At 42.8% G+C, this 27,961-nt stretch overlaps 3 protein-coding genes across 9 annotated transcripts in view; 2 read left to right on the forward strand and 1 right to left on the reverse strand.

The window, feature by feature from the left end:
- C9H4orf17 (chromosome 9 C4orf17 homolog) overlaps positions 1-27,961 on the reverse strand; it is a 147,509-nt gene that overhangs the window by 78,878 nt on the left and 40,670 nt on the right. The gene's annotated exons all lie outside the window — the stretch shown is intronic.
- LOC128421331 (alcohol dehydrogenase 1-like) lies at positions 3,037-15,204 on the forward strand. 3 transcript variants are annotated; one of them, XM_053403983.1, is made up of 9 exons: positions 3,039-3,283; positions 4,620-4,721; positions 5,812-5,953; positions 6,809-6,896; positions 6,990-7,209; positions 7,360-7,620; positions 7,934-8,069; positions 9,381-9,519; positions 15,118-15,204. In XM_053403983.1, the coding sequence occupies exons 1-9, from the start codon at positions 3,266-3,268 to the stop codon at positions 15,152-15,154; spliced, it is 1,143 nt and encodes a 380-aa protein (XP_053259958.1). In that variant the 5' UTR covers positions 3,039-3,265; the 3' UTR covers positions 15,155-15,204. The 3 variants fall into 3 exon arrangements, with proteins under 3 accessions (XP_053259960.1, XP_053259958.1, XP_053259959.1); XM_053403984.1 differs by lacking the exon at positions 15,118-15,204 and adding an exon at positions 11,466-11,623 and having other exon boundaries at positions 3,040-3,283; XM_053403985.1 differs by lacking the exon at positions 4,620-4,721 and having other exon boundaries at positions 3,037-3,283.
- Positions 15,118-27,436, forward strand: LOC128421332 (alcohol dehydrogenase 1-like). Of its 2 annotated transcripts, none has more exons than XM_053403986.1 (9): positions 15,118-15,214; positions 20,389-20,490; positions 21,120-21,261; positions 22,529-22,616; positions 22,721-22,943; positions 23,750-24,010; positions 24,387-24,522; positions 25,374-25,512; positions 26,925-27,436. In XM_053403986.1, exons 1-9 carry the CDS (start codon positions 15,197-15,199, stop codon positions 26,947-26,949), a joined length of 1,134 nt encoding a protein of 377 aa, XP_053259961.1. In that variant the 5' UTR covers positions 15,118-15,196; the 3' UTR covers positions 26,950-27,436. The 2 variants fall into 2 exon arrangements, with proteins under 2 accessions (XP_053259961.1, XP_053259962.1); XM_053403987.1 differs by lacking the exon at positions 15,118-15,214 and adding an exon at positions 17,879-17,990.

Here is a 27,961-nt window from a genome sequence, read left to right on the forward strand (position 1 = left end):
CTTGTGCCCTCCATCTTTCCCAGCATCAGGGTCTTTAGGGTCATCTAAATTCTACCATTTAGCAATTGCTAACATTCACTAACTCTAGCCATTATAAGTGCTCTTGCACCCCCTAAACTCTATTACCCCAGACTTGCAATATGCATTCTTGCAGGCATTGGTAGGTTGTAGAGCTTATCACAAAATTTGGGTAAATGTGAATTTCAAAATATATCAAATTGATACACTTGGCTTTAAATATGAACTTAAAATTTCTCCCCCAGCCCTTGTGAAGAATGATAGGAGTTGTGTTCCCACAACATCTGAGGGGTCATTTGTTCCCCATCTCTGGCTTAAGGAACAGTTCACATGAAGTTTGCCTTAGCCTTCCTACAGTTATTACACCTCTTGCTCAGTTTGAAATAAACCTCACCCTCTAGTCATATTTGTTCTTGCCAGGATCCATACAAATGGCCTTGCTTTGTTTGCATTAATATTTGCTCTTTTGAGGCGGTTCAACTTCCTAACTAACAAGAAAAATACAATACCGCTTTGCAATGTTGATGTTATCATTCCAGCTTGTCGGTTCACAATGTATAGTATTTCTTATTGGCACCCAATCCATAAGAATATATGCAGCTCCTTCCCTCAAGGTGAAAGTAATCAAGATACTCAACCCCATAATCATTTGTTACCAAAATGGTGTGTTTTTCTTTCTGTTTCTGAGGAAAAGTATGTTTCTTCTGGAGAACCATCTTTCTCCTCACAGCACCCTCCACCCAAAAAAGGAGCAAGAGAACTCAGGGGTTGATCAGAAACATATGTTTCTCTCTGTGTGTGTTGTATTTTAAGCATTCTGAGAATTTGCAAAAATTGTGTAATACTCTGAGGGCCAAACTTGGCAATAATTCATACTCAATAAAGAACTGGATATTTTTTCCCATTCAAGTTGCTCTTCTAGGGATACCCATCTGGTTTGAAACCCTAATATGTGGCCAAGGGGGCATTAACCATTTGCTCTCTACTATGGCCCCAATTCATATCCATGCTCCCACAATTTGCATAGAAATACAATCCCACTCCCTGGTGCCTTGCAGCTGCGAGTTTTCCTATAGATGGAGCAAGAAAGATGGAGTCACCAAATATACTTGGCATTGCCACTCATTTTCTAGGGCTGATTATCAGCATCAATTTGTTTGTCCCATGAATGAAATCCCTCTGTCACCCAATGTGGCGTTTGCCTTCTAGGATGGGTCATAAGGAAAGGGTTAAAATGGGTGTGATGTGATTGGCCAGTGAGAATGCAAGGGGGGAGTAAAAGTTGAGGTTTGGGAGTTGGGAGTTGAGGTTTGGGAGTTGGAGAAGGAAGAGGGAGGAATAGGCAGTGGGTTGGTAGAGTTGTATTGTGAGAGAGTGAGAGGAATTGTTAGGTGGAGTCAGATAGATAGTTGGGAATAATCAGTTTGAAGTTGTTAGGAACTAAGATTAAGAAACTGACAAGAGAAATATTAACTGAAACTATACGCTTGTTCCTGCATTTAAAAATAAACTTGATTACTGTATTTGTTAATGTTAACAACTGTCTGGACGCCGTGTGTCCCCGTGAGAAGTGGGGTGGTGGCATCGAAGAAAGCAATCACAGTGGTGGCACAGGGTCAATAGACCGTCAAACGTCTGGGGGCCCTGTGTGATCGCCACACCCTAGTACAACAAATCAACTTTCTTTTACAGTGGTACCTAAGGTTACATACGCTTTAAGGTTACATACGCTTCAGGTTACAGACTCCGCTAACCCAGAAATAGTACCTCGGGTTAAGAACTTCGCTTCAGGATGAGGCCCCATTAGCTAAAGTGGTGCTTCAAGTTAAGAACAGTTTCAGGTTAAGAACAGACCTCCGGAACGAATTAAGTACTTAACCCGAGGTACCACTGTATTTTTAAATGGCCTTTTTTTGCGATTAGGAAAGTGATGGGGAAATGCACTGACCCAATAATCCCCCCGCAAACAAGAATCACCGAGCCAAGTAAGACCATGCCTTGCTCACCAAACCTCTCTCATTGCCAGGGAAAAATAATAAATAGAACGAGAACCTACCCAAGTGAGGCTGCCACCTCTTGCTACACCTTGTCAAAAAATGTTTGCCTCCTTTGCATTCATTTCTATATGGATGGTTATAGACTGCTTTGAAAAGGGATTAGACAAATTTATGGAAGATTTAGACTCAGTGGCTACTTGTCAGAATGGCTACATGCTAAATTCAGGATCAGAGGAAGCAGGCTTCTGAACTCCCATCACTGGGGAACAACCAAGGCAGAGGCCTATTGCCCTAATGTGTTGCTGCTGGGATTCCCATAAGCATCTGGGATGCTTTGGGGAAGAGGATGTCAGGCTAGGCATGTATTTGGTGTGATCTGCTCTTCTTATGCTAGCAGAGTTTATGCATTCACACAAGCCAGGAAGCTAATTTGCACCCCACTGCTGCAATGGTCATGGGGCTGAGGCTTTGGGGCTAATTTCCACCCTGATGCCCAAGTTTTCAGTGTGGATCTAGAAAAGAGATCCCAGTCTGCATTTGTTCTTGTTCCCATCCCATGCAACGTCAAACAAGAGGACACTTTTTCACACAAAGGCTTGTGGATATGTAGCGACAGCTTGTACTTGTTTTCAGTGTAGCGTGTGAACAAAACCATCACCAAATTTTATTCACCACAAAACAGCGTCATATTGCAGATACAATCTTTAAAAATCCTTTATTTTTATAACTCCTTTAGCACCTATCCTTGCAACACAGGCTGAAACAGATAATATATGAAGCATGCTAACACAGAGGGATCTTTCCCAATAAAATAATAAAACCGAGCAGGGATTAAAATAACACGTGTCTGGCAAAACAAAGGCCAGGAGTGCAAACCTGCGCAAATATTCATCCCCGCCTTCTGCCTGTTCCCTCTCACCATTGGCGCGCATCTTCTCATATAGGCTTCCCTATTGGGGGAAATTTGAGGCATTTTAGGAAACGTGCTGGGTCTGCGTCTACTGGCTAAGCAATAGACTACATCCCCCAGAGTCCCTGGCGGTAGGTCTACGGCAGACAAAGAGGCCAGTTTAAGGGACGTGGCCCCATTCCGCTACGCTTTTGTTCTAAAGGAATCTCAAGGTTCCCACGAGAAACATGCACCCAAGTAGAGACCGGGGTTAGTCGTTGTTTCCGCTTTCCAAACTCGGAATCGGAGACGCTCTGCAAAAGAGGCGAGCGGATTTCAGTGCGCAAAGGAACGCGCGAGCATGGACACTCCTGGGAAAGTAAGAAGACAGCAGTTTCTCTTTCATATCGAAAGGCTGCAAGCCCATCCAAGCCCTATTTACCTGGGAGTAAGCTCCTCTGAATTCAATAGGTCTTACTTCTGAGTAGACACGGTTCGGATTGTGCGCTGAAGGATTACCCTTTCATAAAGTTGCAATCCCGCCCTCGCACACCTCCTCAGGAGTAAGTGTCATTAAACTCAGTAGGTCTTACTTCCGACTAAGCATGCGTCCACTTGCAGTTCATGGTTCCGGTCACGATAGGGTTTGAAGCTTTGATTGCTCCCAGGTACTGGCTGTGGAAGCGGATGAAAAGGGGAAAGTAGCCGCGTGTAGAATTGTATGATCACCAATTGCGTGATCAAAAAATAATTGCATTTAAACAGCAACCTTTATGTGTCTTACGAAGTTGCATGTGCAAGTATTTAGGCTTCATTCCCGGACTTCTTAGCAGACAGGTATAAGAAACTTCCCCAGCCTAAAAATGGTGCCCTCCAGATATTGCTGTTTTATTTTAGCCTAAAAATGGGGAATAACAGTTAATTTAAACAAAAAACGAAAGTAGGTTTTGAGATGTTTTGAACTACAGCTCTCTATATTGTAGTCCAAATTATCTACAGAACACTGGGATAGAATCACAGAATTGTAAGGGACCACGAGGGTCATCAAGTCCAAACCCCTTCAATATTTTGTCCAACGTGGGGCTCAAACCCACAACCCTGAGATTAAGAGTCTCATGCTCTATCAACTGCACTATCCCGGTATGGCAAAGGCTGAACTGCCAGTCAATGCAGTACAGGGCAGCCAACATGGTGCCCTCCAGATATTGTTGGACTACATCTCCTATCATCCTTAACCATTGCCCCTGTTGGCTGGGACTGGTGAGAATTGGAGTACGGCAAAAAATGGAGAGCATTGTCCCCTGGTGTAGCAGATGATAGTATGCAAGATGGAGCAAGAGTCTGTCTCAGTACAGTACACGTGGTTGTATTTCTTGTGGCAAAGAAATACATCTCTCCCCCCCCCCCAATTTTCTCTCAATGAGAAAATGCAATAAAGAGTATTGCGACTACCAGATGTTGCTAAACTACAACTCCCAGCTTCTGTTCTAGGCCTATATTGAGATACCAGGTTACACTTTTACATTCCCCACTGGAGTTAAAGACAAACCCACCACAGCAGCTGCTGTCTGGTTTTCCTTTCACAAAGTCCCATCTGCTGCACAAGATTCCAGTTAGGCTACAACCTGCAACTATACACTTTCATCCAATCCTATCTCCTTTTTGCCCTGCCCTGGGATTGGATTGAGCATCTCATTGTTCCCTTGTTTTTACAGACTATAAAATGCAAGGCTGCTGTCGCCTGGGCAGTAGGGAAGCCGCTTTCTATTGAAGAGGTGGAAGTTGCCCCTCCAAAAGCTCACGAAGTCCGTGTTAAGGTAGATGAATTGTTTGTAGTCCCTTTCCATGCTCCTCCGCTATGAGGATAATTTTTCCTATCAATGTACAACTTGTGTCTGTTGTTGCTCTCTTTCTCCAGCTGTTTCTGAAATGGCCATACAGATTTTATTACGCTTGTGAGTCAGCAGTGGTAGTGATGGGTAAGCTAAGAGAAGTTTAAGACTGGTATGGAGTTTTCATTCCAGTTTAATTTGATGCTGCTGCTGATCATAAATGTGTTTATTTGTTTGATTTGCAAAACACTTCGAATAAGACATCACCAAGTGATTTAACAATAAAGTCATATATCACTGCTTTGATTGCATCAGTTTCAAGCAGTATATAAGTAGGAATAAGAATAAATATAGAAGAACGTCACTTAGAATTCTTGTTGGAAAAGGAAGGTCTACAAGAGTCACTGAAAATGCAATAGAGTTGGTGTTTTTCTGATTTATAGGGGGAAGGAGTTCCAAAAGGAAGGTGCCACCACCCTAAAGGCCCGATTCCTGCATTGTATGGAACTGACCTCCTGATGCGATGTTATCACAGGTCCTCTCCTACAGAGCACAGTGACCATAGCAGTTTGTGTCTTACATGATAACTTTGAAATGATTGCAAATTTCATAGAATCATAGAATTATGTGGTTGGAAGATACTTCTAGGGTCACCCATTCCAACACCCTGCAATGCAGGAATCTCATTACAGTTGGCCATCCAATCTCTGCTTAAAAACCTCCAAGGAAGGAGAGCCCACAACCTCCTGAGGGAGTCCATCTCACTGCTGTTAGAAAGTCCTTCTTGATGTTCAGTAGGAATTTGATCTGTATTAAGTTGGTGCCTTTCACTTCCATTACACAATCCCTAACTCCAACCTTAATATTATGCTGTAAATCACTGCAAATGGAAACCCAAGAAGTCTTTGGAGTAGAGCATCCTTCACCATCCTGATGCTCACCAGGTGTTTTGGTTTACAACTCCTGTTGGCTGCAGACACCACACATTGAAGGGTGTCAAAAGCTGGGCTGGAGTAAACAGAATATAGAATAGAGCACAGGGAAAGTCAAAGAAATGCACTTTTTTCTCTTACAGGTAATAGCCACAGGGATATGTGGAACTGATGACCATGTTCTGACAGGCTCTTTCCCTAAAGTCAATTATCCTGTCATTCCTGGGCACGAAGGAGCTGGAATTGTAGAGAGCATAGGTGAAGGAGTGACTTGCATGAAGCCAGGTACATAAAAGGATTTTAGATGTATTATCAATATCTTTCTAAAGCACCACAGCATCATTTAACAATGCACAGTTGTGGTAAAATCTATGCTTGCCCAAGTAACTCTTACTGTATTTGAGATTATGCCTGGTGAACCAGCACTCATCTTTGAATGTTTCCACTACGTAAGTGCTTCCTCTCTGGACTGTAGGCTCTTTTTTAAATTAACTTTTTCTGAACCATAACATTAAGTAAAGGATGTGTGTCAATATGCAGGCAGTACCAATTTAAAAGGACTGACTTAACGCCCTAGTCCCTATTGCAGCCTCTACCAACCTAATGCCCTTCTCCCGATGTTTTGGACTACTACTGCCATTGGCCCAAGCCAGCATGGAATGGAAACCACTTCCCATGGAAACCACTTTCCTCTCTTGAGCAAGGCATGCGCCTACTGCCCAGTAGCTAATAGGAGGCTGTGAGTGTGCTTTGCTCCAGCAGCTCTCATGATTCCTGGCCACTGGCTGTGCTGGCTGGGGCTGATGGCATTTGGAGTCCAAGAATGTCTGGAGGGCCATAGGTTCCCCACTCCCGATGTAGAACTACCTGCTGCAGCCTGAAGTCGTATGCACTAGAAGAAGTTTTGCCACTTTATTCCAAGGAGTGAATAATAGGCTCCTTGTTTACTTTGCTGAAGTGGACAGCAGGCTGGCGCATTTGTTGATGAGTCTTTGTTGTAGCAAAAAAAGCCTTGTGATGCTGTGGTCACAGTATTTTGATACATAGCTCACTCCCTTCACTGAGCACTGGTTATGGATGCAGACTCCCTTTGTTAGGTTGTTTCTATCTACTATATTTTTATGCCTCTTTTATTTCTAGGAGACAAAGTTATCCCTCTTTGTCTGCCTCAGTGCGGAGAATGCGCCTCGTGCTTGAAACCTAGCACCAACTGTTGCCTAAAAACCCAGTGAGTTGTTCTGGAAATTTCTCCTTTATTTCTATTTCGGCAATATGCAGCACAGCTTTTTATTATTGACAAATCCCGATCTCTTTGAAACAGCCTTCTTGAGCCACAGAATCTAATGCCAGACAAAACCAGCCGATTCACCTGCCAGGGGAAGTTAGTTCACCACTTCCTTTGGATCAGCACTTTCTCAGAATATACAGTCATGCCTGACTCAACCGTTGTTAAAATTGATGATGGTGCCCCTCTGGATAAAGTCTGTCTTTTCGGCTGTGGATTTTCCACTGGGTATGGGGCTGCCCTCAATACAGCCCAGGTGAGGAATCCTGTGCTCCGTTTGTGTTCCTTGGTAGACTCTTTTGGTCTGTGTAATAGACATGAGCTTCTTCCGTTGGAAATATGGCCTACATTACCCTATTCCACAACTGTAATTTATCCTGGTCCTCTTTTCTCCATGGCTCTATAGGTCACGCCAGGCTCCTCCTGTGCTGTCTTCGGTTTGGGAGGAGTTGGTCTTTCTGTGGTCATGGGATGCAAAGCAGCTGGAGCTTCGCAGATCATTGGGATTGACATTAACAAAGACAAATTTGTAACAGCAAAAGAACTGGGAGCCACAGAATGCCTTAATCCTCTGGATTACAAGAAGCCAATTCAGGAAGTGCTGGTTGAAATGACAGGTCACGGTGTTGACTATGCATTTGAGGTTGTTGGGTGTTTGGATACGTTGGTATGTATTGTTTTTTGTCAAAAGATTTCTGGCTCCAATCTGCAATTTGATAACCATAGTTCGCCAGTTTGGAAGAAATTTCAATGTGCAATTAGTGCTCAACAAACCAGGAAAAAGGGAATTGTAGCACACAAAGGGAAGAGGGAGGGAAGAGGATTAGTAAGATGAAAGAGATGGCTCATAAACACCCATGACGAAGCAACAACAAACCTTACTTCATTATTCTCCATTAACTATTTTGCAGTGCATCATAAAATGTCACTGTTCCTTTGCATGACAGCAACCTGTTTAATTTTTCCCCTACTTTGATTAGACAGCTGCTCTAGCGTCCTGTCACATGGGCTGCGGAGTCTGCGTGATGGTTGGTGTGCCTCCTTTAGGCTCTAGGCTCTCCTTCGATCCTATGCTGCTTTTTACAGGACGCACCTTGAAAGGGAGCTTCATTGGAGGTATGGTGATGCACCATGAATGAGCAAACATGTTGATGTATGGACATTTCCCAGTTTCTGTGTTTAGTACTGTGAAACCCTGAATAGGTTATGAAGTCTGTCTATGTGCCACTACTAAGAAAGTCCTTTCCCAGGTGGCTGATCAATGTGCTTCCACCCAGATTGGCAAGAAGAGCCTCCATAGAAGATCTTTAAAGCATGAAAGAAGGGGACATTTAGGGTGGCAGAGCTCACCTGACCTCCAGCTGGTCACATCACTGCTGCTTACTGGGAGGTTCAGTAGGAGGAATCAGGTCAGCATGATGTATATACACTAGTGGAGCCAATCCAGCATTCCCACTGGTGTATTTGCACCAGTGCAGGTAAATACTGCTGCCCCACTTCTTTGCAGAGACACACAGACAACGACACCTGATGGTGATCTCAGGGCATGGATTCATACTTATTAGTATTAGCATTTTATTTGTACCCTGCCCATCTGACAGGGTTGTCCCAGCCACTCTGGGCGGCTTCCAACATGTACTGTATAAAAAGAGAATAAAACATTAAATATTAAAAAAATTCCATATACAGGCATTCCTTTAGATACTGGAGTCACAAGCTGTGTAGGGTGTTAAAAATTAAACTCTGCACTTAGAATTGCCCCTGGAAAGGGGCTGAAATGTTGAATTGGTGTAATAAAGAATGCATGTGCATATGTGAATCTCTCCACCTACTACTACCTTCCCAGGCTAGGAAGGGAGGCTGTTTAACCCTTTCCTTCTCAGCCATCATTCCACTCGGCCTATGCACCCCTTGCCATTGCCTGCCTGTCCCATCCTAGCCCTGTCCAGATAAGCTCAGTCTCGCTATACCAGCTACAGCTGTGTATCTGTAAGAATTCCTGGACTAGAAGTGGGAGCTGCAGGATGGGTTCCTGCCAGAACCAAATTTTGTTTTAAAGACTGGTTGTTGCTGCCCTTTATTTCCTTGAAAGAATAAGCAGTAGCAACCCACGTGTTTTCTGACTGTCCTCTTGCCCTATCTTTGGCTTTATAAGACCTTGAGAATATCACAAGCCTTGTAGTGCTGAGTCATTTTTATGGCATGAAAAAAAATTCTGGGTGATAAACATTGTGTGGGTCGTGGTGCTTGGCATGATAACATAAGATGAGCCCAATGGCCGTCTCGTCCAACACTGTTCTCACAGTGGCCAGCTGGATGCCTGTCGGAAACCATTTGAATGCAAGAGTACTCTTCCTTCCTGTGGTTTCCAGAGACTGGTGTTCAGAAGTATTGCTGTTTCCAACTGCTGTTTTGTTGCTTCTCCAGGATGGAAGATGAAAGATTCTATCCCTCAGCTGGTATCCAGTTACATGGAGGGGAAATTTAAGCCAGATACTTTAATAACCCACACCTTGCCATTCAGCAAGATCAGCGAAGGATTCAATTTGCTTCATGCAGGGAAGAGGTGAGATTTGTGACTTATTGGTACTTGGAGAACTTCCTCCTCCTTTTCTTTCTGTTGCAGAATTTTCTTTAAAGCCACTGACATTCTAAGGAACTGGCCTCCTGGAGAAGAAGGGATTGGCACTAATGACTACTTGGGAATTAAGAGTATTTTGATATTTATAGGACAATGTGGCTAAGTCACACCTGGGCATTGGAAGACCCACTTCAATAAAACCCTGATCTCAACCCTCCCAGGTAGACCAGAAACCCTTTGGCTTATACCACTAGAGCTATAGAGCTGGAAGGGGTCTGGGAGATGCTCTATTGAGTTAGGTGCATTTTTATAAATCTGTTCCCCCAAGGGAGGCATACAAGGTTTGTCCTGCTCTAGCGATTGCAACAACTCTGTGAGCACTCTAAAGTCTCAGTTTTTTCTTGTCAAATATGCCTCACCCCCTCTGACCACAGATCTGCAGCAGCAAAGTAATGCTGGCATTACCCCACCGTCAATGGCCTTGGCACTGGGCAGAGGAATGGTATCTGTCTGTCACCTTTGGGGGGTGAAGTCAAATTGTTGGAAGGTTACAGCACCTGCTGTGGCTGTAGAGACATGTTTAGTTGCAGCAGGCGTAGATGAAGGCATCCAGTTGTGCTGTTGCAGATGCACTGTGGTGTTTCTTCTCTCTCTGCTCCTCCCAGAGCTCATTCCTCCTCTGGAAACTGCTGTGGATACACAACCTGACTGCCTTGTCTACAGGCACTGCAGTCATCTGCAAGGGATTCCCACATGGTGGGGTAGATGTTACCAGCCTTCATGTCATGTCTACAGACATCTATGTAATGCAGAGTTGGTCTGCCAATGGGCCTAGTGCCTGAAGCCCATAGCTCCTTGGGGATCCGGCCACCTTTCATTCTGTGGACATGGTCAAGCCAGCGTAGATGTCGCTGAGACAGGAGTGCAAACATGCTGGGAATGTGGGCTTGGGAGAGCACACCTTTGTTTGAAACTCTGTCCTGCCATGTGGTACCCAAAATCCGGGAATGCTGGTGGCGCTGTGGTCTAAACCACTGAGCCTCTTGGGCTTGCCAATCTGAAGGTCAGTGGTTCAAATCTGCGCTACGGGGTGAGCTCCCGTTGCTCTGTCCCAACTCCTGCCAACCTAGCAGTTTGAAAGCATGCCAGTCCAAGTAGATAAATGGGTACCGCTGCAGAGGGAAGGTAAACAGCGTTTCCATGCGCTCTGGTTTCCATCACGGTATTCCGTTGCGCCAGAAGCAGTTTAGTCATGCCACATGACCCAGAAAGCTGTCTCTGGACAAACGCCGGCTCCCTCGGCCTGAAAGTGAGATGAGCGCCACAACCCCATAGTTGCCTTTGACTGGACTTAACCATCCAGGGGTCTTTTACCTTTACCTTTTTACCCCAAATCCTCCTGACACAGTGCATGTGTAAGGCATTGCGAGGTTGCTGCTGATGGTTGTAAGTTATGGCTCACTTACATAAAGCAGCATGCTTGACACACAAGCCTCATAGACCTTCATCTTGGTATCCCAATTTATCCCTCCCCACCACACTTGGTGCAAAGGGGATTTGGATTGCTCTTTACCACATACACATATAAAAATATATCTATGTGGTGTATGAAAACTCAGTAAGCTTATCTTAGGGTAACTGCAGCTATCTAAGGTGCCAGTTCTCCGTCACATGTGGCCACATAACGAGATGTGATTTGCCACCTCGCCGAAATGTTGTTGGATATTGGATACTGTACTACTAGAAGCAGACTGCAAGAATGGCAGTCATGTTTCTCTCCCTCTCCTCAGCTCCAAGTTGCCAGCAACATCTGTCCAGCAGTATGTTAAACAAAAAATTAATGATCACACGAGGGTCCAAAAATAAACTCTGCTTCATTGCTTTTTCAGCAAAAGGATTTGCAAAGTTAACTCTACTTTTTCCTCTTTCAGCATTCGTATTGTCTTGGTGTTTTGAGTTGCTGGCTTGCTGAAGCTTCCCAAATGCCTTCAGTCTGGAACGTCTCAGAAAGAATTCTCTCTCTTCCAAATGTGGTTGCTTTTTAAAAACAAACAAAACCAAATACACTATAAAAATTGCTGGCAAATGACATGAAGTGCCTTTCATACATTTTATTAAGGGAGTGGAAATTATACAAACAAACATAACATGGTTCACGACAGTGAGCTGGTTTCACTTCCCTCTGGATGCTTAGAGATCCCAAATCATGCTCTCAAATCTAAACCATACACAGAAAACAAAACATACAATTTCTGAGCACCCGGAGCTGATTTAAATTAGCCAACAGAAAGCCGTTATCTAGGGATGGAAAGATCAGTCTAGATCTGTTTCTTATGGGTTTGTTCATAACTCTCCTATCCTGTTCCTGCATCATCCTGCAACTTTAAAACAACAACAACACAAATTCAGCTCATCCTAGGTAGGATTTTAGTTATCTTAAATAAACAGGCAAGACCACAAGTAAACCAGCAAGGCTTCCAGGAGGTACCCTGGAAATTATTTGTTTAATTCTCCTGCAGCAGGACAGTACGCCCAGGTCAGAACCCGAAACCTGAACAGAGAAATATCCCAAGTCTGTTATACAATTCTTACAATTAGTAAATAATTAGTAAACATTAGCAAATGCATCAAAGTCATTAAGAACAGGTGTGTGCATCAGTTTTATCTAAATTAATATTAATATACTTTATTGCTGCTCATATTCCTTATCTTATTGATACATTAGCCCCTGCCGGGTCTCTACTGTGTAAAGAGCACAATATTTTATGACTAAATCAACAACTCTTTGCCCACCACAGGACCGGTGCATGATATACTGCCAAGTTCAGCCAACAATCTCAATTATAAGTAGTACAAGTGTAAACAGCATCAGACTTTGTCCTGTGCAGGAGGTTTTCACAGTTCATTCTGATTCAATACTATTTAGCTCAGTTGGTTAGAACATGGTGCTGATAATGCACCATTAGTTCGATCCCTGTATGAGACAACTGCATATTCCTACATTGCAGGGGTTTCGGCTAGATTATTTTCCATATGTTAAACTGATCTAAGGATTTTTGGGGGATCTTGAGGGGAGCAAAGACAGTGAGAAGCACAAGGAGAATCAGGCAAAAGACAAGCATTCCCTTCACATACACTCATAGACTCCTTTTGCAGTATAAAACCCTGATTGTTTCTAACCTGGTAGAGCAGGTTTTCTCATGGCAGAAGTTCAGCCTTCAACATGTGGAGATCTGCAAGAGTGGTAACTGATGGAAGGTGGTGAGACCAGGGAGCGTACCGCTGCTGCCCTTCCTCATAAGAAGGTAATGGAAAGGTGGTGGAAACATCTGACAAAGGCTTTTGTTTGATCTGATCTGAAAGAAATCCACCCACTTCCTTGTTTCTCCCACTTCAAGCACAGCTGATCAAGGAATATATAGTTCTTGTTTTGGCCACTAAAGGTAAAGGGACCCCTGACCATTAGGTCCAGTCGCAGACAACTCTGGGGTTGTGGCACTCATCTCACTTTATTGGCTGAGAGAGCCGGCGTACAGCTTCCAGGTCATGTGGCCAGCATCTGGTGAACCAGAGCAGTGCATGGAAACACCGTTTACCTTCCCGCCGGAGCAGTACCTATTTATCTACTTTGACGTGCTTTCGAACTGCTAGGTTGGCAGGAGCAGGGACCGAGCAACAGGAGCTCACCCCCTTGCGGGGATTCAAACCACCAACCTTCTGATCGGCAAGCCCTAGGCTCTGTGGTTTAACCCACAGCGCCACTTGGAATTCTTGAGTGGAAGAGCAAGAAAGATCTATGAGTGATAAACTTCAGAGGAAATTGTGCAGAATAAACAATAAAAAATGTTAATTCATATTTGGAAGCCCAAAGGCGGTTTGAAAGCTGAATTGGAATTGTTTTTCAAAACGGACTTGATAATTCGCTTCATTTGAATGTTATGTTGATTTGTCTTTTGCTAGCGATAAATGAAAGCTCTGCAGAAAATCTGTTGCCAGAATGTCCTGGAGGGGAAACTATCCTTAAGTCCAAATTAGTTCTCTTTTTCAATTTATTTATCTCAAAACATACAAAAGGATAAAAGCAAATAACTGCTTTCCAAAACATTGGTGCAGTTTGCAGAGCTGACACAGAGTTGCAGCACAAAACAGATCAATATAAGCACATCATAAACACATTTTAATTTTGTTAATCTACACCAAGATAAAATCTCCACATTGACCTGTGAGTGACAGGAGGGTGGAGCACTCCCACAATTGATACCATACCCAAAGCACTCCTTGGTGGTGGCTGAGCTACTCTGAGAGTACTAGAGCCAAACTGTTTGCAAAAGGGGAGTAGAAGATTTCCAAAGCCGAGCCACTGTCATTCTCGCAGCCACTAATGACAACCATACTAATGTTTTGTTTTGACATTGGGATTTAAGGTTGTTTCCATAGGCCACAGACCTAAAGAGGGGTCTAAGACAAGAGTTTGACCAGTGATAGCAGATTGGTTCTTGATACAAAAGCCAACTAGGCTTGTTGATCCTTACTTCAACATTGACAATGGGACTGAGTTCACCACACCTGAGAGTATCTAGTTTAAAGATCACAGGGTAGGGCTCACGACTCTCACTGCTCTGTCAGCTCCCCATCCCTCAACATCTGCCACCTGAGGCAATCACTACACTCTGCCCTGCCATTCAGCCTAATATCCTTCCAGGACAAGGTTGTGAAGATAACATGGGAGAGAGGCAATTTACTGCCTGAGTCCCTGGAGGGTGGATGTGATAAACATATAATAGCAATTCCGGTGGTTATATGGCCAACATCTGTTCGGCCAAATGCAGTGATCTTTGCAATCTGGAAGCCCTTATTCTCCCATAGGGCAGAAACCAGATCAAGGCTTATCTTCAAGTTTTTGGCTTCCCTTGTAAAAACCACTTGAAATGTGAACTTCTACTGTTTATTAAGCTCTTCAAATAACCCTCAGGCACCTCCACTGGGTAGGAGAAGAACACACAAAAGAAAATACACTAGTTTCCTTCTGGTAAATCCCACAACAGGAATTGGGAGCTCTGGAGGCTTGAGGACACGCAGAAAACCATAAGGACTCTCTAGGTCTCTCACACCATTTCTGGCTATGAAATAAATTGTTTAATTATTTCCTGGTGCTGTTTGTATGCGCAATCGCGCAAAAGTGAGGATTTGCCTGTTCTTCAATAACCTGTAATAGAATTTCTTTCCCAGTTTTTGACCCTAACGGCTTCTGCACTCCCTCCTTTATGCATTAGTAAAAAGTGTGTGCCTCTGGCATCTGAGTAAAAAGCATTGTGTGTGATTATGCTCTATTCTAAATAATTTGAGCAAGAGAACATGGACCAGAATGATTTTCACTTGTATGTACAAGTTTTTAGTCAGAAAGTCTGTACCTGAACTAACCTTTTTCTTTTTAGATCCAATATTGTCCTAGCTCGTAATGTTGGTTTACTTTAGATGGCAACTCCAGGGGGAATTAATTTCAGCTAAATACTTTCTGGGAACGAAAGAACTTTCAATCCCAGCTAGAAATGGACCCTGGCCTATCATTTCTAGCTTGCTTAGGCAAGGAGTGATAAACAAGAAGAGAAGTCCTTTGTAAAGGAGCAAGCTTGTGGCAAAACTGAAAGCCAGATCTGGACACATGGCGACTACAGGAAAGGTAAGGAAGACTGTTTTTATGGTTCAGTCTAGTCTATCTGAACGCTACATTCTAGTGTTTGCATTTGCATAGCTACTACATTGCTTCGAAGAGGAAAGAACTAAGCATTGCTACATTCCCATTGCCAGAGCAGAGAAACCTCTGAATTTTATTTGTGCAAATTCACTTCACAGATGCAAAGACCAAGCTGAAAAAAAATTATGTCCTTCCTGTAGATTCAAAACATGAGCCTGCTTGATATAAGCGAAGGAGACAAAGAACAGGATGTTGGATTTTCCCAACAAATGCTAAAAGTTGACATTGCATTGTGTAGGTGTTAAATAGTAAAGCAAGACGTTCTGGGTTTTTCAAGTGAAGGTAAAAGATCTTACTCCAGTGATATAACTAAAGAAGTTGCAGTCCAGAATAAGTTGACCCAGCCATGGACCAGAGCACGCCAGGCACTCCTGTCTTCCACTGCCTCCCCCAGTCTGGTCAAACTCATGCTGGTAGCTTCGAGAACACTATCCAACCATCTCGTCCTCTGTCGTTCCCTTCTCCTTGTGCCCTCAATCTTTCCTAACATCAGGGTCTTTTCCAGGGAGTCTTCTCTTCTCATGAGGTGGCCAAAGTATTGGAGCCTCAGGTTCAGGATCTGTCCTTCCAGTGAGAACTCAGGGATGATTTCCTTAAGAATGGATAGGTTTGATCTTCTTGCAGTCCATGGGACTCTCAAGAGTTTCCTCCAGCACCATAATTCAAAAGCACCAATTCTTCGGCAATCAGCCTTCTTTATGGTCCAGCTCTCATTTCCATACATCACTACTGGGAAAACCTCCTTTATGCATTAGTAAAAAGCAGGGCTGAAACTAGGATTTCTGTCACCCAGGGCAAAGACCCAGTCTGGCATACACACATCCTGCCACATGTGTTTGCGTACACCCACACACAAACTCAACACATCTGTTCATAAAGGGCATAAAAAGTAGTTTGAAAGAGGCTGGAGAAGACATAGTCTTGCCAAATAGTAAAATTTTCTGCGTATGTATCTGTGCTTCATTCAACCTTAAGTAACTCTCCTCAGAGAGTAATAGACCATTTGAGGAATCCTAGGAAGCATTATGACTGTATGGTCAAAGGGAAAATGAAAAAGTAAAATTAAATTGTTTTTCAAAAGTAGAGCTTCCATGTGCAGCAATTGTCTATCTGAGGTCAGGCTTTGAATTGGATTTCTTTGGTTAGAAGGCTGCATTTCCATAAGATCAGCCAGAACTGTCTGGTTTCCTTTTAATTTTAATTTAATTCTTTGGTCTTTTTTATGCTTTTTTGACATGAGGTCCAGCTCCAAGGGCCTTCTGGCGGTTCCCTCACTGCGAGAAGTGAAGTTACAGGGAACCAGGTAGAGGGCCTTCTTGGTAATGGCACCCACTCTGTGGAACACCCTCCCATCAGATGCCAAAGAAATAAACAACTAACTGATTTTAAGAAGACATCTGAAGGCAACCCTGTTTAGGGAAGCTTTTAATGTTTGATGTTTTATCGTGTTTTTAATATTCTGTTGGGAACTGCCCGGAGTGGCAGGGGAAACCCAGCCAGAAGGGCGTTGTATAAATAATAAAATTATTATTATTATTATTACTACTACTACTACTATTAATGTATCATGTATTTTTAAAGTCTTTAAAAGTTATTACACACTGCAAGTCTCAAGTCCTTCCCCATTAATATAAGGAATTGTAAATTACATGGTTAAAGCAGAAGAGGGAGTGCGATCTGAATCTGAAGAAGCCAACACACATATTTACAACCTTAACACAGGTTTTCATGACTCAGAAGGAAGAGGTGTCTGCAAAAAAAAGGACCTATGAATGGAGTGATGGCCAGGCAGCCCCTGTATGGCAGGTTCACAGGCTCTTCTCAGTGCAAATATATAACAACAACAACAACAACAACAACAACAACAACAACAACAACAACAACAGATGTAAGATTAAAGTGTGGGGGATTTTGGCCATTACAAGTTTTCCCCACACTCAAAAGAACTTGAGTAGACCTCTCCTCAAGTCCTCCATTGGTGAAGGCGGCTGTGAAGCTGGTAGTCTCGCCTTTCCCATGCCCTCCCACAGTGCCAGACTTACATAATATACACATCAGAAATGAGGCATAGGTCAGAACAGAGAACTAGGAGCAAAGTGCAAGCAAATGTTCGCTTTCCCCGCCCCTCTCTTTAAATGCTGACAGGTTCAGCTGTAAGCCTAGATGGCCCCCTCCAGAAAGTGTCACCTGGGGCAAACACACTGACTGGCTCTCCTTTGGCTATGGCCCTGGTAAAAAGTGTGTCGTCTCCAGCATCTGAGTAAACACACCTTGTGTGATTATGCTCTATTTTAAATAAATAATTTGAGCAAGAGAACATGAACCAGAATGATTTTTACTCATATGTACAAGTTCTTAGTCAGAAAGTCTGTACCTGAACTGACCTTTTTCTTTTTAGATCCAATATTGTCCTAACTCTTAATGGTAGTTAACTTTGGATGGCAACTCCAGGGGGAGTTGATAAATACTTGCCAGGAAAGAAAGAACTTTGAATCCCAGCTAGAAATGGGAACTCCCCTTTCCCAGGTGGCCTATCATTGATTATAAATTTTGTGTGTACTGCAGGAAATTGCTGTTTGTGTATCTCCGTGTTCTTGCTTTAGGCAAGAAGTGATAAGCAGTAAGAGAAAACCTTTGTAAAAGAGTGAGCTTGTGGCAAGACTGAAAGCCAGGATCCAGACACATGGCGACTGCGGGAAAGGTATGGAAAACTTCTTATGGCTCAGTCTATCTGAACATCTGTTTGTCTCAAAAGACAATGGAGTGCACCTCTGGGGGTGAAGTCAAATCTGCTGTGTTAGCAGCAACAAAGGGACCTCCCCAGAGCACACGCCTGGGCAGTGTGTTTGGAGGTCCTGGGCTGTCCAGACGACAAGGCCCCCTCTTGGCCTCACTGATGAGGTCTAAAGGAAAGCAGAGCAATATGTTTGGCACCAGTTTAGCTGCAAGAGTAGCCAGAAGGAGGTGTACAAGATGTCATCCAACCATCTTAGGGACTCCCCTCCGTATTTCTGTAGGGTTTATGCCTTAGCCTTTTCTTCTCCTGAAGGTATCCCACAAGGCAATGGATGTTTAGGATCAGAGTTTTCCTTCTTCTAGATGGGCTACCTTCCCAGGTTGACGAGCCCTATCTGCCCCCATCTGTATACTACATGCTAATGTTTGCATTTGCACAGATACAACATTACTTTGAAGAGGAAAGAACTAAGCTTTGCTACATTCCCATTGCCAGAGGAGAGAAATCTTCTCTGAATTTTATTTGTGCAAATTGCAAAGCTGCAAAGACCAAGATGTAAAAAATTATCTCCTACTTATACATTCAAAACAAGAGTCTGCTTGATATAAGTGAATTAGATAAACAGCAGGACACTCGATTTTCCCAATAATACTAAAACCAATAATACCAAACAATACTGACATTGCATTAATGTGTAGGCATTAAATAATAAACCAAGAGGTTCTGGGTTTGAAGGTTACCTCAACCATTAGATTGCATTACACAAGTTATTGTTGTTGTTGAAATAATTCATTACATACATATCACATAAATTATTTTTAAAAACCTTACAAACTTATATTGATAATAAACCTGCCATTTTTTATAACAATGCATGTTATAATTACAGTGTTCCCAAAAGTGTATATGGTTTGACATAGTCATGCAGACTGTCAGTTTCAAATAATTATATTGACCCGAAGTTGATATTTCATTTACTAACATCAGGAAATTGGCACTAGCTGCTTGAAAGAAGCCCTCATAGGTCTTTGATGGAGGTCTTTTCTACCTTTAACTGAAGATGCAGAGAACTGAACCTGGAAGCTGTTGTATTAAAAGCTTGTCTTCTGTCACTGAAATACAAGCCCTGTCCAATAATGATCATAATATTATTTATTCTATTGCTACTGTTTTCTGAACCCCATTAACTGTTACAGCATCAAATGGCATCCTTATTGGTGTGGGTTGAGCATCACTAAAGTGCTTGTAGGCAGTAGACTTTGGGAGCATGGGTGTGCTGGTCTAGTGACACTTGCAAGTCATGTGATAGGGATGGGCAACCTTTGGCTACTGAGAGCCACATTCCCTCAGGTGTAATTTGTCAGGGGTCACATACTAGCAGTGGGCAGGACCGGAGCCAAAAGTGGTCAGAACCAGCTTTTTCCCATCTCTCTTTGGGCTATTCTCCTCCTCCCTCTCCCTCTCTTCTCCTTCTTTGCACTGTTGAAAGAGGGAGAGATTATTCTTGCCAGCGGTCTGAACTGATAGTTTACAGAGCAATTTTGAAATAAGGCCTTGGGGCCAAGGTTGCGCACTCCTGCTGTAGGGTGAAAGTGGCAATCTCCATGCTGACTACAGCAACTCTAAGGTTGCAATCTTAACTGAATCATTATAAGGTACACTGTGAAATTCATCTCTGACCTGTTTTGATTGGCTCCATTTCCACAGGTGATCAAATGCATAATGTCTTGAGTTTCCTGTGACATTATTGTTCCTTACTTTCTCCTTTTTGTTTAGCTGGCCTTATGCTCTGCATATCACTCCAATTCCATTTCTTATTTCCCCTTTTCCTGTAGTTGCCAGGAGCAGTGGAATACAGATGTTTAGTTTGGATTAATTTATCCAAACAGAGCCAGAGATTGGAGGTGGCCAGAATTGGATGCAGTTGTTATACTGCAGGGGTTGGGTGCAGAGGGGACAGAGGTGGAGACCGAGGAAATCACTCTCCTTGTTTTCTGATGTGTTTTGTTTTGTTATCATCTTTTAAAACAGCACACAGAATGCAGGTGGGAGGGAAGTTGGCCAGACTGTGTCTCTCCCCCAATCTTACATTTGAACTCAGGAAAAAAGTGAATGTACCATTACTTTTAAAAGGAACGAAAAACTGTCACAGGGTAAAATGGCAGCAAGAAGGGTAAAATGGCAGCAAAACCTGCTGTTTTGGCAATAATAGCACAGGATGAGGACAACTGATCTCTGCTGGGGCTTAGATTTTAAGTCCTCAGTGGCTTGGGACCTAATATCTGAGGGAAAGCCTCCTCCCATATTGTCCTGCCTTTGAAATTCATCTTTGATCTTGTTTTGATTGACTCCATTTCCACAGGTGATTAAATGCAAAGCCGCAATCATCTGGGAAGTTGGCCAATTGCCTTCTGTGGAGGAGGTGGAGGTTGCACCACCAAGAAGCCATGAAATTCGAGTGAAGGTAAAACTTATTATTCCAAAAGGGAAGGTGCTTTCATTCATTATGAATTACGATTGCAGTGGCTGAGGATCTTGTGCCTAAACTCTGAAAACTTGGATACGGGAGTCTTGAGTGGTGGGGCAATGGTTCTGGAAGACTTATACTTAAAACTCAAAGGTGGCTCTTTCCCTGCCAGGAGAAGAAAGATTCCACAAAAGTCTCAGCCACATTTGTGCAGAGTTTCAACTATAGTTTGTTGCGGTTGTAGTTGAAACGTACACAGCAATAAGATGAAAGGAAATCCAATACTTCTGAGCAAGTTCAAAAAAGAATAAAAGTGAAAGGTTCTCCCTATTGTCTTTCGTACAAAGATTATATGTATTTCTGGCTAGTCCTTTGGGTCAGATCTGAACTGGATCAAGTGGGTAATATTCTTGCTGAAACTCTTGTAAGCAACTTTCCTTGTGGGCTGGCCCTCTCTGCGAATACCTGCAGTTGTGTGAATGTGGTATCTGCACGATCATCTGTTCACGTGGAGACCCATTTTTTTGACAGAGACAAAAAAAATCAGTGCCAGTTCTTGACGAAAATGTGTGCTAGGTTGAAGCAGAGTAAGTACTGAAATAATATATATTCCATTTCCCCTGCAGATAGTGGCCACTGGGATCTGTAGGACGGATTATCATGTAGTGAAAGGCATTTTTGCTAACATAGACTACCCAGTTATTGTGGGTCACGAAGGAGCTGGAATTGTTGAAAGTATTGGACCAGGAGTCACTTGTGTAAAGCCAGGTAAGGATGAGGCAGATCAGAAACTCAGAAGTGCTTGTGCATTGGTCCCCGTTGGGATTTGCAAGCATGACATAAATAGCTTCACTACAAATTGTCTTCTAATGTAGGCATGGGGAAACTTTGGGTCCCCAGATGTTGCTGAACCACAACACTCATCATCCCCAGCAATCAAGGCCAATAGCCAGGGATGGTGGGAGTTGTTCACATTATATACTACAAATAATCTCTTTCTCCAAGTACCCATCAGAAATGTAAGATATGCATGAAAATAGTGTTACAAATGTTGGACAAATGCCATCCCCTATTCCTGCTGAGTGATAGCATGATTCCAGGAGGTTACAGGCCCTCAGCCAGGGTCTGTGTTCCTTTGGAGAATTGAGACATGGCAGAGATTGTTGTAGCTTTAAGAAATATGGTTTATTCACCTATTTACACCTTCAGTGCATGGAGGGAGTCCAAATTTTACAGCATTGTCATCGCACAGAAGTGCAGCCCTGGAGTCAAAGGCTTATCTTTCAGCCAGCCTTCAGCCAGTCTGCCCAAGATGGATCCCAGACTTTGTTCACCCACTTCTTCCCTGGACACCTTGCTAAAAACTATATTTTCCTGTCACTTCACACCAAGTTATCCTGGCAACCTTCTGTCTGCCCAGATTCCTCCTAGATGGGCCTTCAATGCCTTTTGTTATGTTAATGCCTCTATCCCAGGAGAGACCCTGGCTTGGAAAGGAATCTTAGCCTGATTTTTCCACTGGTCTGCAATCTTTCCTTCAATACTCCAAATAATCAAAATCCTACCATATATTAATTTCTAGGGTTTAGAGGAGCACCCCCCCCAAAAAAATAACAATATGTTTCCCTATTGCCACACCTCTTGCAATATTCCTTATTAATATCACTGTGTTTCTCACAAAATCAAGCAAGTACACTCTGGCAGAAATGGTTCCGTTTCCTTTGAGTGACAACCATAGCTTCATAATACACAAAGTAGCCCTGTATATGCTGACTACAAAATTATCAGGAAAAAAGAATATAAATCAGTATAAATTGTTGTGGTGATTTGGAGATTTGAAATCAAGCTAGATTTGAGTTTGTTAGTGTCTCTGGTAACTTCTCTCTCTTACATCATGGATGTTGGCTTACATTATGGAAGTATGTTCTGCATTTCATTAATATTATTGCTACAAGTTTTTCATGGCCTTTGAATAGAACAATAAGCCTATGAACTTGAACTTAAACTGTTATTGTCCTTGTTGTTTTCCCACAAGGTGACAAAGTCATTCCTCTTTGTCTTACCCAGTGTGGAGAATGCAGCTGCTGTTTAAGTCCTAAAACTAACTGTTGCCTCAAGAACCAGTAAGTTTATCTGACATCTATTAAATATTTGTGTTTCTTAGTAATATTGAAAATTAGCATTTAGTCCAATTTATTATGCAAACCCATCTGAATCTCCTCAACAGCCTCTATGAACCTATTCAAAATCTGATGCCAGATAAGACCAGCAGGTTCACCTGCAGAGGGAAACAGATCCACCACTTCCTATGGACGAGCACATTCTCCGAATACACGGTTGTGCCTGAGGCTTCCATCACAAAAATCCACAATGATGCTCCACTGGATAAAGTCTGCCTCTTTGGTTGTGCATTTTCCACTGGCTATGGAACCGCTATCAATTATGCCCAGGTGAAAATCAATTCACATTGATTCCCTTGTGCTTCTCAAATAAGTGAAACAAGTGTGTGCTTACTCCCTGCTGGAGAATAGTGGCACCTTCAGGGATCACTTTTCCTGTAACAATTCCGAGATGCAAAAATAGCTGATACTACTTCAGCTTCCCTGCTCTCAATGGGTCCAGCCTCATAAATAGTAGCTCTAAAAAGCAGCAGCAAGGGGCTGATGGTTGGGTAAGTCAGTGTGTTTCGACTTCATAGGCCACCAATGGGGAACATGTCACATCCTGGCACTGTTAGACTACAGTTCCCATCATTCTGAATGGCCATGTCGCCTGGGGTGATGGGTGTTGCAGTGCAACACAGGTCCTCTTTCCCTATCCGAGGCTGTTCCTTATCCCAGCCTCCCAACTGCATTCTTTTGTTTCTCTTGTTCATCCCTTATTCTCTTCAATGATTCCTGCCCAGTTGGTTATTAATTATATTAATTATATTTATATCCCTTCTTTTCTCCCAAGACCTCAAGGTGGTATACATGGTCCCCCCCCCAACATTTAGCCTCACAATATTCCCATGTTGGACTAATACAGTGATTGGCCCAAGGTGACCCAGTGAGTTTCATGGCTAAGTGGGGATCTGAACTGTGATCTTCTAGGTCCTAGTTAAACACCACAACCACTACACCACAGTGTCTCTCAGTTCTGTCTCTCTATGCCTCTTATCTTCCGGTCGGCCAGTCTTCCTTCCTCCCAGGTACCCAATCCTGCTATATCACTTGTGTCCTGGGAAATCCCTAATGTAGTTTATATCAATTTGCAGGTTGAGCCTGGTTCTACCTGTGCTGTCTTTGGCTTGGGAGGTGTCGGTCTGTCTGTTGTCATAGGCTGCAAAGTTGCTGGAGCATCCAGGATTATTGGGATTGATATCAACAAAGATAAATTTACTAAGGCCAAAGAGTTAGGAGCCACAGAATGCATTGCTCCTCAAGATTTCAAGAAGCCCCTGAATGAGGTTCTGGTAGAGATGACAGGTCTTGGCGTGGACTACGCATTTGAAGTGACGGGAGATATTGACACTGTGGTATGTTTTCTGTTTTGGTGCTAATCAATTGGGCTCACATCCCCATTTTTTGGCTCTCCCGTTCAGCCCAGGGCTCACATCCATGATCTCTCCTTATATAAGCAGTGTACCTGGTTGGGACTATGTAAAAGTTTTAGGTGGGAAATTCAGAGGACTGAGGGAGGCTTCATGGTTGGAGGAAATATGCTTCTGAATTCTACTTGCTGGAAAATGCAGAAGGAAAGAAGACTGCTGTACTCTGGTCCTGTTTGTGGGCTTCCCAAAGGCATCCGGTTGGCCACATTGAGAATAGTATGCTGGACTAGATGGGACCCTGGCTTTTATGTTCCTTTATCTTTTCCTATCCCGAGCTTGTTTTTCTTTGTGTCTCAAACAGGTCACTGCCCTTAAATCCTGCCATTTGGGCCATGGCACCTGTGTGCTGGTTGGAGAACCTCCTGCAGGGGCACAGTTCTCAGTCGAACCTATTCTGCTCCTCACGGGAAGGAAATTAACAGGATGTTTGGTTGGAGGTGCGGGCTGGTGATATATGGCAGCTCCTGCACTGAATCATAGAATGGGAATTCATGCTGAAGGTCACTGAGTGTAGATCTTGCTCTGTGCAGGATCTTCAGTGCAGGATTCAGCCACAGCATCCGTGACAGATGGCCCTTCAGCCTCTACTTAAATAGCCTCTACTTCCAGCCCAGGGAAACCCATCATCTACTGAGTCAGTCCTACGACCTTGTTGAACAGTTCTTGTGATCAGGAAGTTTCTCCTGATGTTTATCTGAAATCTTCTTCCCTGCAATTTCCCCCATTGATCCTAGTTCTGCCCAATGGAGTAACAGAGAATTGTAGATTTGGAAGGGACCCCAAGGGTCCAACCTCCTGTACTGCAGGAAACTCAGCTAAAACATCCATCCAACCTCTGCTTAAAAACCTCCAGTGAAAGTTGCCATCCTTATTGGTGGGCAGCAAAATAATGTAAGTGAAATCTAGAGGTTTCAAAATGGGTGCCTAGACCCATTTATATGGTGACTTGCCAATGCAATGTCTGAAGACCTATTGAAATCTGTGCAAGTGAGGAACCCAAATATGAGGTTGATGGATAGTGTGGGAAAGTGTTGGTGGATAATAGGTATGCAGACTAAATTTGGGGGCAGTCTTTATTTATTTTAAAAGCATTTTCTGTCCTTCCTTTCCATCCCATTGGCTTTTGATTCTACTAATCTTACATTGTTAACATAAACAGGAGTTATATTCATCTTCTAAAATAATTTTTTAAATAAAGTTCACACATCCTAACATTTTACATTCTTTGAAAATAATCATAATCAAGCTTGCTGACTAATCCAGTGTTCTTTTATTTCTCCTGCCCCAGGTTGGAAGTTAAAAGATGCTGTCCCTAAACTAGTTTCTGATTACATGAACAAGAAATTTAATATGGATGCATTAATTACTCAAACATTGCCTTTTGATAAAATTACCGAAGGCTTTGAGCTTTTACTTGCAGGAAAAAGGTATGTGTTCTATTTTTTTTTTTTTTTACATTCTTACATTTCCTTTCTTCCAATCAGTAGCAGATAGAATGATAGGGTGGCAACACTTGGCTGACCTCCCAATAGTTATGGGGTGAGGCGGAAGGTCGAGGAGGCTGGGAGGCCAGTGTGGTGAAAACACCCCAGCAGAACCAATCCAGTGATTCTGCTAGTGCATTTGCATCATGCCAACTTCCCAGCCATCTCATTCCTCTCCCTCTCCTTAAAACATAAGAAGCTGCCTTATACTAAGGCAGACCAGTAGTCTTTCTAGCTCAGTACAGTGGTACCTCGGGTTAAGAACTTAATTCGTTCTGGAGGTCCGTTCTTAACCTGAAACTGTTCTTAACCTGAAACAGCACTTTAGCTAATGGGGCCTCCTGCTGCTGCCGCACCGCTGGAGCATGATTTCTGTTCTCATCCTGAAGCAAAGTTCTTAACCCGAGGTACTATTTCTGGGTTAGCGGAGTCTGTAACCTGAAGCATCTGTAACCTGAAGTGTATGTAACATGAGGTACCACTGTACTGTCTAGAGCAGGGTTTCCCAAACTTGTGTCTCTAGCTGTTTTTGGACTACATTTCCCATCATCCTTGACCACTGGTCTTGTAAGCTGGGAATGATGGGAGTTGTAGTCCCAAAACAGCTGGAGACACAGGTTTAGGAAACCCTGGTCTAGACTGATTGGCAGAAGCCCCCCAGAATTTCAGAGTAGGGACCCTCCCGTCCCTACCTAGGGATAAAACCTGAAACTTTCTGCATGCAAATTAGATGTTCTGGCACTAAGCTGAAACTGCTTCAGTAAGCAGCTGCGACTCAACTGTTAAGAGGCCCATGGAATGTTGCCCCCACCACCACCATGCTGTCTGCTACTGCCTCCAATGATATTGTTGTGGTTTATTTTTACCCTCACAACGGCCTTGTGCAGTAGGTTAAGTTGGGAAATAGTGACTGGTCCAAAGGCACCCTGTGAGTGCTTTGGAAATGTCAGAATTGGACTTTGATTAAACCAATCTAAAATACTCCAGTTGGCAGCATACAGAATCGCAACACATGTCTTAAGAACTTTAAGCAGAGCCGGCCCTATCGTTAGGCAGAGGACATGAATTTTGGTGCAACGTGAAATGCCGTGTCACCTAGGCTAACCTGTTTTCCTCAGGCACAATGGTATTCCTCAATCAAAATAGTATTCAGTGATCAGTCTGGTCAGCTTCTGGTCAAATTGGAGGGAGGGGGTGCCATCTTGTACTTTGACTGAGGTCACAAAATCTCTTGGACCAGCTTTAGATTTTCCAAGCAGAGCCATGGTTATTGCTATGATCTCTTTTTATGTCTACTAAATGTTGCTAGGGTGCTTTCTTGTACTAATATTAATGTTTCGCCTTTTCTCTTTCAGTATTCGCTGCATTTTGTTGTTTTAAACTTCCAGAAGCAACTAGTAAAAGGGGCCTCAGCTGGATAAGTACCTTTGCATCCCTCTCCAAATTCAACAGAAATGGTTGAGGGTTAAGTCAGCAATGATGCAGTGGGCTAAAGATTTAGGACATAATATATAAATGAATATATTGGAAAAGCTGTGGAAAGCTAACATGAAATTTACTGCTTCATATGATTTAAAAGAGAATTATATGAAAATGATGTATAGATGGTATCTAACACCTAACAAATTGTCTAAAATGTATAAGAAGGTTCCTCAAGTAGATGGATCTTTTTTATAGGGTGGACTTGTAAGAAAGTGAGGATATTTTGGGAAATGATATACGGCGAGATAAAAAAGATGTTTAAAGTGATCATACAAAAAAAACCTGATGCTTTTCTCTTAGGGATTATAGGGACAGAAGTTACAAAAAGATGATTAAGCTGTTTATGTATGTAACGACAGCAGCTAGGATTCGTTGTGCACAAAAATGGAAGGAAGAAGAGGTTCGCACCAAAGAAGAATGGATAAGCGATGGACTATGCAGAATCAGCAAAGCAAACAGCTTTAAAAAAGAGAATGAGTACTGTTTTGTGGAAGAACTGAAGCCTTTTTCGGACTATTTAAAGAAATGTATGATGTATTATAGTATGATGAATTTGCGAGCAGGATTTGAACCACAAATAATAGAAGGAATTAGAGATTATTGTATTATTGTTATTGTATAAGAGCAAGGAGTTAAGGGGTAAAATAAAAAACACCGTGAAAAATGGGATGAGAAGTCGATAATAATTATTTCTTTTGTTTTATGTATTGGAATGTATATGTGAAATTTTTGAAAATATTATAAAATACAACGGGGAGTCAGTCATACAACAGAAAATACTTTACTGTCTATCAAGGTGATTATTTTATCTGTGTAGCTGAATTTGTGCAGTTTCATAAATAAAGGCCTGATTCCTTTTTTTTTTTTAAGTCTCCAAGCAGAGTCAAGGTTGTTGCTATGATCTCTCCTG

The sequence above is a fragment of the Podarcis raffonei genome, chromosome 9 (assembly GCF_027172205.1).
Source record: "Podarcis raffonei isolate rPodRaf1 chromosome 9, rPodRaf1.pri, whole genome shotgun sequence".
Classification (NCBI taxonomy): Eukaryota; Metazoa; Chordata; class Lepidosauria; order Squamata; family Lacertidae; genus Podarcis; species Podarcis raffonei.